The 12183-nt window shown below is 45.1% G+C and overlaps 1 protein-coding gene across 1 annotated transcript in view; it reads right to left on the bottom strand.

The window, feature by feature from the left end:
- LOC145418790 (uncharacterized) overlaps nt 1-724 on the bottom strand; it is a 10041-nt gene extending 9317 nt beyond the window's left edge. Inside the window, exon 1 of the mRNA XM_080287122.1 lies at nt 691-724. Within this exon, the coding sequence (XP_080143248.1) occupies nt 691-724 (34 nt within the window). The remainder of the gene's footprint in view (nt 1-690) is intronic.
- Nucleotides 725-12183: the final 11459 nt, after the last annotated feature.

Raw genomic sequence — 12183 nt, 5'->3', positions numbered from 1 at the left:
GGAAAATGAGGCAGGAAAATCAGGAGAGGTGGTGGTGATGGTGATGGTGATGGTGATGATGATGATGATGGTGGTGGTGGTGGTGGTGATGATGATGATGATGATGATAATGATGGTGATGATGATGGTGATGATGATGATGATGATGATGATGATGATGATGATGAACTGTCGCTTCGTATCACACACAGACACACACACACACACACACACACACACACACACACACACACACACACACACATGATTCCCCCAAAACACCACACACATTCCCCCCCAAACACCACACACATTCCCCCATCCCCCACCCACCCCCACCCTAACCCCCATCCTTATTCCTCCACTTCCACATCCCCTTCCCTATCCCCCACCCCCATCTCACACAACATAAAAACTGCCTTCGTCTAAACAGCAGCCTCACCCCTTGCCCAGATAATCACAAGGCTCAGTGTAAATGTAAACAGCTGGTCGAGAAAGCCGGGCCCTTTACCTCGTTGCAAAGGACAAAGGGAGGAATTAAGCGCCTGAGAAAAAGGGACTCCGCCTTCTGCAACACAGGCAAGGCTCTGCAACACACGCCCAGGTTGCACGGGTTTATTTCTCCTTAGAGCTTGGAGATTAAAAGAGAAGGTTAAAATAATTTAGAATAATTGAATTTTAAACGTATACAATAATAAACACCTTGTTTACTGCATGGCGTGTCTGGTGCTGGAGTGAGGGCCATCTCGTGGTGGCACTGATATGATTATAGTTTTTTCACATTAACCTGGCCCAGATTTTCGTTCCATCGTAGCTAATTTCACTAAGGTCAATGCTTGGAAAAGACAATACTACCATTTTACATCCTTTCCACAACACATCTTCGTGACTAGCATCATAATCTAGCGTAAATATGGTGTTACAATATGAAATTCAAGATGGAGAGATGCAAATTTTGGCCAAGTTAGAGTAAAACGAGTATAGTTGGCTCTGCAGCTTGGTTATAAAAACATACCTCCCCTCCCCCTCTCCATGCCCACTGAAAGGAGGATGGTGGACTGCAAGAGGAGAGGAACTTCAGCCTGTTGTCCACCGGGTTCACGTTCAGATAAGCCTGGGATTACAGCTACTACAATTGCTAGGATTAGGGGATTATACGAAGGTTGTGTCCCCCCCTGTGGCGGGGGGGACACAACCTGGCCGCACTATGGGGTGGTACTACTACTCTGCGGCCAGGTTGTGTTAGGAAGAATACTGCCACCGTATTCCCTGCGTGTCGTAAAAGGCGACTAAAAGGGGCGGGGTGAGGGGACTAGGGACCCCTTCCTCTGTTTTTTTAGTTCCTAAAAAGAGACAGGCCAGAGAAAGGGATGGGGGATGGAGTTATCCCCGTACCCTGAAGATTGGGTCTATGAATGTGCGTGGATGTAGTACGATTGAGGCTAAAAGGGAGGAGAGTGGGAGAATGTTTGTGAGAAGAAAGTTGGATGTGTTAGCTTTGAGTGAAACGAAGATGAAAGGGAAGGGGGAATCTATGTTTGGAAGTGTGAATGGAAGATTGTCAGGTGTTGATAGAGGAAGGGTAAGAGAAGGTGTGGCCTTGTTAGTGAGTCCGGAAGTACAGCAATGTGTGATTGAATGGAAGGAGGTGTCATCGAGACTGATGTGGGTGCAAGCGAAATTTGAACGTGAGTTGTGGGTGTTTGTGAGTGCATATGGGCCTGGTAGTGAAAGGGATGAACAAGAGAGGGAGTCTTTCTGGAATGATGCTGATGAGTGTCTGCAGAGTTTTGGAGCGAATGTGAATGTGGTAATGATGGGAGATCTGAATGCTAGAGTGGGAAATGTAGCAGTTGAAGGCGTAGTTGGTATGCATGGTGTGCCTGGAAGAAATGAAAATGGGGAACAAATGATAGCGATGTGTGTTGAGCGAGAGATGGTGATTGGGAATACGCTGTTTGAGAAGAAAGATATTTATAAGTATACATGGGTGAGACAGGAGGGTGGAAGGGTTGTTGATAGAGCTTTGATGGACTATGTGGTTGTGTCTAGGAATGTAATAGGAAGATTGTTGGATGTGAGAGTTCTGAGAGGGGAGGGTGGAGGTATGTCTGACCACTACCTGGTGGAGGGAAAGTTAAGAGTAGGTAAGAGATGGGTGAGAGCTAGGAGGGTTAGGTGTGGCAGGGAGGTTTTGAAAGTGAGTGAGTTGGATAAAAGAGAGAAAAAGATAGAGTATCAGGAGAAATTGAAAGATTAGTGGAACGCAGTGAAAGATCGGGAAAATGGCAGCGTGGAGCAGGAATGGCAGTTGTTTAAGAGTGCTGTGGTGGGGCACGCAGAAGAGGTGTGTGGTGTGAGATGTGTGGGTGGTGGTGTAAGAAAAGGAAGTGAATGGTGGTGCGAGGAAGTAAGTATGGCTGTGGCTGAGAAGAGACGTGCATATGAAGTGTGGCTGCAGAGGAAGGATGAGATGTCATATGAAAGGTATAAGGAAAAGAGGAATAGAGTGAGAAGGGCTGTGCGTGATGCTAAAGTGGCAGCAGATGAGAGGTGGGGTAGGCGGCTGACAGAGAATTTTCAACAGAATAAGAAAATGTTTTGGAAGGAGGTGAAAAGGGTGCGAAAGGGAGAGTCTGGGAAGGAAGAACGAGTAAAATCAGGGGATGGAAAGATGTTAATTGAAATGGATGCAGTAAGGAAGAGATGGGCAGAGTATTTTGAAAGATTGTTAAATATAGAGGAGGAAAGGGTGGCTGAGATTGTGGCGGATGGAAGGGTGCAAGGAATAAATGTGGTGGGAGAGTTAAATGATTCTTTGATCACGAAGGAGGAAGTGGAGAAGGCAGTAAAGGAGATGAAAACAGGGAAAGCTGCAGGTATGGATGGGTGTGCTGTGGAATGCCTGAAGGGTGGTGGAGTGACTGTTGTTGACTGGTCAGTAAGATTGTTGAATGTGTGCTTTGAGAAAGGTATGGTGCCAATTGACTGGGCAAGTGCTTGTGTGGTCCCGTTGTATAAAGGCAAGGGTGATAAGTATGAATGTACTAGCTTTAAGGGTATAAGTCTGTTGAGTGTTGTAGGTAAGGTGTATGGTAAAGTGTTAATTATGAGAGTTAGAGAGGGTATAGAGGGAGTGATTGGTGATGAGCAGTGTGGCTTTAGGAGAGGGAGGGGATGCGTTGATCAGGTGTTTGCTGTGAGACAAGTGTGTGAAAAGTATTTAGCGAAAGGCAAGGATGTGTTTTGGGCATTTATGGATTTAGAGAAAGCGTATGATAGAATTGATAGGGAGGCTTTGTGGACTGTTTTAAGATTGTATGGACTTGATGGTAGGTTACTAAAAGAAGTGAAAAGCTTTTATGTAAATAGTAGATCGTGTGTAAGAGTGGGAAATGCTGTGAGTGATTGGTTTCCTGTGAGAGTGGGGCTGCGACAGGGATGTGTGATGTCGCCTTGGTTGTTTAATATTTACATGGATGGTGTTGTAAGGGAGGTGAATGCAAGAGTTTTAGGTGGAGGTCTGAGTCTGGTGAATGTTGATGGTGGAGAGTGGAATCTGAAGCAGCTGCTGTTTGCAGATGATACTGCACTGGTGACTGATTCAGAGGAGAGATTGAGACAGTTGGTAGAGGAGTTTGGAAGGGTGTGTGAAAGGAGGAAATTGAAAGTAAATGAGAATAAGAGTAAAGTGATGAAGTGTACAAGGTTGGTAGATGGTAGGGGGATGAATATAGTTTTGAATGGTGAGTTGCTTGAGGAGGTGATTGTTTTAAATATCTAGGGTCACATGTTGCTGTGGATGGAAGAATAGATGCAGAAGTGAAGTTTAGAATAAATGAAGTAGGAAAGGTGCTGGGAGGAATGAAAAAAGTGTTTAAATGTTGTTCGCTTAGAATGGATGTAAAGAGCAGGCTGTATGAGGGTGTTGTGGTACCGACTGCATTATATGGGGCTGAAACAAGGAATATGGGTGTAGCAGAGAGAAAAAGTTTGAATGTAATGGAGATGAGGTGTCTGAGGAGTATGTGTGGAGTGACGCGTATGGATCGGGTGCGAAATGATGAAGTGCGAAGGAGAACTGGAGTTGTTCGGGAGATGGCTGGTAGAGTTGAGCAGAGGGTGTTGCGATGGTTTGGGCATATGGAGAGAATGGATAATGAGCGATTGGTGAAAAAGATAACTAGATCTGATGTGAAAGGTGTAAGGCTGAGAGGAAGACCACGAATAGGATGGATGGACAGCGTGAAGAGAGCGTTGGATGCGAGAGGGATGTCTGTCGAGCAAGGAAGAGTGGCTGCACGTGACAGATATAAATGGAGAGAAATTGTGAATAAGTGATGACAAAGCCCTGAGGGGATATTCTCCCGCATTTGGTCTGATCAGCTAGTCAGGTCAGGTGCGGGTAAGGGGATGGGTCTGTTATGATGTGGCAGGGGTAAACCAGTTCTGCTGTCGGGCCCTGCTGCGGATGTCACTGATTGCATTGCGCAGTTGACCCTTGTGCGGTGTGGTGCGGTGAGGATCTGTCCGTTCTCCCCTTTGGGGCTAAGATGCGAATGAATGTGTTTGAATGGATGAGCAAATGGGGAGTGTGTCGTCCTGTCTCGGCTACCTCCTTTTCCTTGGGGGAAGCAGCCTAGGTATATAGATAGATAGACGAAGGGGTAAGAATATTCTAATTTATTCTGAATAATTTAGCTACTTAAACACGGTGGCGCGTCTCCTTGGTTGCTAATTCTTGCTGCTCTTAGGCGGTAAGATCCCTGTAATAATGAAAGAATTACCGAAACCTATATATAATTCGGTGATTCGCTGGGACTGGATGCAACAGGCTGAGAGGAAAAAAAAATATGGGAGAGGCCATTGTTCTGCATTAGTCTGACTCAGCCTGATGATGATGATGATGATGATGATGATGATGATGATGATGATGATGATGATGATGATGATGATGATAATGATGATGATAATGATGATGATAATGATGATAATGATGATGATGACGTTCATTTTCATTTGCTATTAAAAAACGATTTTCGAAGTATTTGTGCAGTCTTAAAGGAGCTTCGTACGCCTGTGTGTGTGTGTGTGTGTGTGTGTGTGTGTGTGTGTGTGTGTGTGTGTGTGTGAGTCAGTATTTACGTGTGTGTGTGTGCTCGCTTGTCTCTTTGTGCGTGTGGTGAGGCGAAATGCAGATCAGTTGTGAGTTGCAAATGTCAATCATCCGCTTCAGTTCTTTGCAACGCGGGGTCACAAGCAAGAAGGCAAACAATTAAGTCACTGAATATATTTGGCTGCTTGATTATGTGACGTGGTGTGTGTGTCGAGAGAGAGGGAGAAAAAAAGTAAGTCGTCTTTTTGTTAATTTGGGCTATAAAGGAGATGTGATATAAAGGGGCAGAGAGAGAGAGAGAGAGAGAGAGAGAGAGAGAGAGTATAAATTTGGGTTAAGGGGAAGTGTGTGTGTGTGTGTGTGTGTGTGTGTGTGTGTGTGTGTGTGTGTGTGTGTGTGTGTGTGTGTGTGTGTGTGTAAAAGAGAGAGAGAGAGAGAGAGAGACTCGCATCCAAGGTGAACAAACGTAGACAAAAAAAGGTCACCTAATATTTCACCTCCTCTATTTCTCACTTTCCTCTGCTGGCTAATATTGCTAAGCTGCGAGAGGCATGGTATAATTGCACAGATATAAAAGTTCGCCTAATATTTCACCTCCTCTACTTCTCACTTTCCTCTGCTGGCTAGGATGAGGGAGACTTGGTTATGAGGTCACATTAGGGTCAGGGGAGTCCAAACAACGGCATATTGGTCGAAAGACGATGTAAGGTCACGTTCCTTATCCTTGCCTTGTCCTAAATGTCCTCTAAGCCGTAGGGAAAATTGATCTGGCACGGACTTTTTGCAGGGAAAATGATGATAGGTAAGGGAGACAAGGCTGTGACTGCCCTGGGTTGTATCCAAATTCGTCACTAGCACCGCTTCACACAAAAACACGAAAATGCATGAACACACACACACACACACACACACACACACACACACTAAGCACAAGCAAACATAGCGACTTCAAATAAACTCAGAGCAGCGGATAATGCATTACGAACAGAGGTGAAAGGCGGCATCGTCAATCTCTTACTGTCTGCCCACGGTTTTATCCACACACACAAACAAAAACGAAAGAAAGTAAAAGTAGTGAATTCATACAAGATCAGGGCAGTGGGGAGCGTACAACAAACAGTGGCGAGAGGTGACATCGTTATTGCACTGGACACCGTCAAAAAAAATTCTAGTAATAATAAATTCGTCTGGTGGTGTAACCCCCCCCCAAAAAAAAAAAAATGCAGCAAAATTACACGAAATTCAGAAAGACAGGGAACGTACGACATGAAGAGGTGACGGATAGCATCGTAAAGCACAGGGCATCACCAAATATTCTGGTTATAATAAATTCGTCCGGTGGTTAAAAAAAAAAAAAAAAAAAAACGAGAAAAAAACATGCAGCAAAATCACATAAAGCTCAGACAGACAGGGAACGGACGACATAACAGAGGTGAGAGGTGACATCGTTACTGCACTGGACACCGTCAAAAAAATTCTAGTAATAATAAATCCATCTGGTGGCATAAAAAAAAAAAAACGAGAAAAATGCAGCAAAATCACATAAAACTCAGGAAGATGGGGAACGTACGACATCGAGAGGCGAGAGAGAGCATCGTACAGAGCAGGGCATCATAAAATATTCTACTTATTATACATTCGCCTGATGGTAAAAAAAAAAACACTTAAAAATGAGAAAAAAAATGCAGGAAAATCACATAAAACTCTTAGGACATACAGAGGTAAGAGGTGGCGTCATTTTAGCCCTGGTCCGACGTCGGCGTCATTTTCTGGCCTGTTAGCTTTAATATTAGTAGATCTGATTACCGGCGTGGAAAATTGTCTGTTTACGTCAGCCCAGGAATGAAATTAAAGTGTGTAGTACTTATGTCTTCAAGTTACTTTAAACCTCTCTCTCTCTCTCTCTCTCTCTCTCTCTCTCTCTCTCTCGTTTCTTCCTTGAATATGTCTTAAGTTACTCTCTCTCTCTCTCTCTCTCTCTCTCTCTCTCTCACACACACACACACACACACACACACACACACATACACACACACACACACACACACACACACCTGCGTCCAAGAACCCGAAGTCTACTAATACCAAGTCGGATCACTTCCATCTAAAACGGGTCCAAGCTGGCGCAGGAGGCGGAGCATCGGAGTGACGTCAGCTGGCACGAAACCCAGGTTCATTGGCTCCTGACCGTGGTGGTGAGTGGATGTATGCTGCATTCTCCAGATCATGACACATTTTCAGTCCGAAGTGAGGGAAGGGACCGAAATGTGTGAGGGAAGGTACGGGGGTGTGAGGGAAGGCGTAGGGGTGTGAGGGAACCTACTGCTATGTTATACGGTTAAACGAGTCCACACTTCTTCCCCTTCTTCGTTTTCCCTTATTATAAATGTTTAATTTGAGTCTGCCCTTTTATACATCTTCTGTTAGTTAAGCCGACTGACGTCACACACAAGCCACGCCTCCCTGCGCCCTGAGGGAAAGTGAACCGACTTGGTATTAGTAGGCTTAGGGCCCGTTCACACATCGCCGAATGAGATGCCGAATGCTCGCCGAACCGTATTCGGCCTGGATTCGGCCAGAATCGGGCCCAAACTGCCCGAATTTGGCCTTTCTGTCTGCTGTCTGTTTGATGTCGCCGACAGTATACCGACGAAATAGAATGCAAACCGAACGCAAATCGAACGCAAACAGAATGCGCACAGACGCCAACCCGAAACTCCTATTTTGAAAATTAACCGTCATTTTTTCGGTGCGACATCGGTACAGCATCGACGATGCATCGGCGATGCTGTACCGAGGGCATCCCGAGTGCATACCGAACCTCCCACGCCCACCCAGGGGTGTATAAATATGCGCGTACCAAAAAGCCCATCACACGCCCAGTTCCAACAGAGCAACAATGGACATCACAGCAGTCATCCCCAGCGAAGTCAACAAGCAAGCCTTGGCCCTGTGGAGCAAAACACAGACTGACTCCCTGCTCTACCTACCTGTACCTGGAAGACGAGGAAAAAGACCACATTCCACCCCAGAGGAGGCGCAAGATTCGCCAGAAGAGGTCCTGTTGGTCCCGTGACTGGCTTCAACGACGGAAAGAATTTGGCCAATGGGAGAACCTTCTGCAGGAGCTGATACTGGAGGACAGGACATCATTTCGCAATTTCCTACGCATGGACGAGGACCTCTTCTGTGAACTCCTTGAGAGAATTCGTCCTCGCATCGAGAAGCAGCGCACCTTCTGGCGGGAGCCCTTGGAGGCAGGTTTGAGGCCCTCCATCACCCTCAGGTACCTGGCCACCGGGGACAACTACCGCAGCCTTTCCTTTGGGTTCCAAGTACCTCCCAACTCTATCTCCTGCATCGTGTACGAGACGTGTGGGGCCATCATCGCGGAGTACATGGACAAGGTGATCGTTTGCCCATCGACAGCCGAGGAATGGAAACAAGTTGCGAAGGGCTTCTCACGAAGGTAGCAGTTTCATCACACCGTTGGAGTGATAGACGGCAAGCACATTCGTATACGTGCTCCTAGCAAAAGTGGATCCTACTACTACAACTACAAGGATTTCTTCTCCCTGGTCCTGCTTGCTGTGGTCGACAGTGATTACAAATTCATGTTTGTGGATGTGAGTGCCAATGGGGCAACTTGCGATGCCCAGGTATTTACCAACTCAACCCTACACAAAGTGCTCTCGAATAACCAAGTTCGACTGCCTCCCCGAGAACCTCTAATTGATGGCGAATGCCCGGTGCCCTACTTCATCGTTGGAGATGATGCCTTCGCCCTTCAAGAATGGTTGATGAAGCCCTTCCCCAACCGAGGTCACACCTATGAGGAGAGAATCTACAACTACCGCCTCTCCAGAGCAAGACGAGTGGTCGAGAACGCCTTTGGCATCCTCGAGAACAGGTAAGTGAAATTTTGATGTCTACAAATGTCAGACGTGTCTATATATCAATCTTGGCTGCAATCTTGGAAGTGGGGGTTGGAGTCCTCTGGGAACGGGTCTTCGGATCCCGCCTCCATTCTGCTGTAGATGCTGTAGTGCGCCCGTTCTCCTAGCTCTGGAAAGTGTGACTGGGATGCTTTGGCCTTTTATATATGCCTTGGTGGGCGGTGTTCAAAATTCTGTATACATTCTTGGGACAATCGGTATAATTTTGGTATGTATTCTGTCCATATTCGCCGATTCATGAATCGCAGACATCGTACCGATTTTTAACGGTAATTTTGTGGGCGATGCATCGGCGAATGCATACTGAATGCTTGGAATGCATACCGAAGGATTACCGAATGCGACCCGAGGGCGTCCCGAGGAAGTGAGTTCGGGCAGGTCACACCGAATATTTCATGTTTGATGAAATATTCGGTGACTTGCCCGAACCCATTTCGAACATCCCGAAACGTTCCCGAAGTGCGCCGAATAGCCCAGAATTGACCGCCGAACGTTTCCCGAAGCCTATTCGGCATGCATTCGGCTTCTCTTTCGGCGATGTGTGAACGGGGTATTAGCAAGAACCAGGGTAATGGGAGGAACGTGAGCTAGTCTTGTGTTTGTTCTGGATTTAGTTATTGTTGTTGTTGTTGTTGGGGGAGTTTGGGAAATAACAATCAAGTACTTAACAAGACCTATTTTCAGGGGGTATGCTTTCCTGGTCCTACCCCCACCTCACCCCTACACCCTACCTCCCCAACCCTACCCTACCCTACCCTGCCCCACCCCACCCCACCCCACCCCACCCCATCCCGACACTATCATTCTTGCAATTATATCGACATCAAAATACCCTCACCTGTGTGGGGCTCGAACCCACCTCGGCACTGTAGTTTCTAAAAGATGTGTGGCCGTCACGTAATGATGACTTTTCCTGTCACACACACACACACACACACACACACACACACACACACACACACACACACACCTATGATCTCCAGTCTTTTAAACCCAGTGTGTCCAGGCATCTCGAAATGTAAGGAGCTTGAATTTGACTATCTGGTTATTTTGTTTATCTTTTCTTCTTGAAGCGAACAATCTTGTGGGTTTGTGGCCTTTGGTTCCTTCTTCCATTAAAAGAAGTCTGGAATAAATTGGCTCTCTAGTTAGTTTTTTTTTTTTGGGGGGGGGGAATCTTCCCAGCAGGCCTTTGGTTCCTACTTCCCTGCATTTAAAAAAATCTGGAATACCTGACTTCCAAATCGATTAATTCTAAAATAAACAAGAAACAGTGCCAAGGCACAGCAAACCCATCCCCGGCAGTCATTTTAGTGTTGATGTATAAACACAACAGGATATCTAGTCAAGATGTCACATAACATATTGGGAATAAATCGGGGGAAAATTGACGATTTTATGCTCATCTGAAATTTTAGACCCGACCCACCTGACACTGACCCTCCTACCGCCAACTAGGGGGTGTCCTCCCTGATGTAATGAGGCATGTTATAGGATGCATTTTTGAAAGATGCACCTTTAGGTTTTGGTGTCATGTCGATATGACAAATTTGAAAGTAGTTACGACGAAAAACGCTTTTTTTTACATTCTTTGGCCCTACAGTCTGGGCCTTGACCCAATTTGGCCCAACATTTGATCAAGTGATCAGACAGTCATAGCCCATCATACCCGTAATTTTAGTCAAAATCGCACCAATAGTTCTCGCGTAACGTTGCTACCAGCCAGACAGATAGACCGAGAGACAGACAAACATACAAACAGACAAACCGAGTGAAAACAATACCCGTCCCTGAGCCCCTCTGGGGCGGAGACGAGTAGTGAAAATCGCCTGGGTAAAGAAAGAAAAAAGTTATTACAAATTATTAAATACGCCACAAAAAGCAAGGAGAAAAAAAAAATAAAAATCGTTCTTACCAATTTGAATATTTTTGAGCCTCCATGAATTTTTTTCACATTTCCGAGGCAGTGAAAGAAAACTGTTGAATCGTGCTGTATATATATATATATATATATATATATATATATATATATATATATTCTTCTCTTTATTACGAAATTGGTAATAAGATCCATACAGGGGGGTGGAAAAATTTTGGAGACATAGCGAGGTGAAAACTGGAGAGAGAGAGAGAGAGAGAGAGAGAGAGAGAGAGAAACCTAGTTCTTTTTTTCTTTTTTATTCATTTTTTACTTACCCGGCGTTAGCAGCAGTGCCAGTGTGACCAGCAGGGTAGAAAGGGCCGCCCACAGCCACCGACCCGCCATCACAGCCTGTCCGAAGAAGACGAGGAAAAAGAAATGTAATGTCCTCTTCGCAAAACAGAGCGAAAAAAAAAACAAAACAAAAATCGATAGAGGAAATTTAAGGAACAATTGTACCTGGTAGATGTGGTTAGCCTGCATCCCATATTTTTGCTGTGTGTGTGTGTGTGTGTGTGTGTGTGTGTGGATAAATATTTTGAGATAACCCTTATCACTGCTATACTTTATACCGTTTCTACTTTTACTTGGCCTAAAACTTCCATCACTCCATCATGATCGCTACGTTAAATAGCGACATTAAAATAAGATGCTAGTCACGAAGAAGTGCCATGGAAAGGATGTAGAGCGGTATCAATGTCCTTTTCAAGCCAGTGATCTTCGTGATATAAGCTGCAAAAGGACGAAAATCTGGGCCAAGATAAGGTGAAAGGAGTATAGCGGAGAGAGAGTTTGGCGTCATTATGAACTTTTTTTGTTGAAACACCTTCTGTGACCAACCCTGAGTCATAATCAGCCGGGTGCCAGCTTGGTACCCTTGAGGAATTTTTTTTAGAGCCAAAAAATAAAATGGCCACCACCAAATATCGATAAATCTAGTTTTTCGCCAATATCTGCACTTTTAAGAAACTTAGAAGCACAAACTTGGTGTTTACTAACACGTTTTCATGGTCAAGGAATCCAATTATGATAATAAAAAGCTTGTATATATAACAGGTCATCAACATTTTCTATTTGGCATACCCTAATATATGAAAATACATTTACTGGTTTTTGCCAATATACCTGAACAACTTTATGGGTAACATTAAGTACCACCTAGAACGTTGTGATGTTTACCTCATTTTTGACAGATACATCAAAACTAGCAC

The sequence above is a fragment of the Coenobita brevimanus genome, chromosome 116 (assembly GCF_032717465.1).
Source record: "Coenobita brevimanus isolate Jiangsu-jjx chromosome 116, ASM3271746v2, whole genome shotgun sequence".
NCBI lineage: Eukaryota > Metazoa > Arthropoda > Malacostraca > Decapoda > Coenobitidae > Coenobita > Coenobita brevimanus.
Note: the sequence above shows the minus strand (reverse complement) of the source record. Positions and strands in the feature narration are given on the sequence as shown.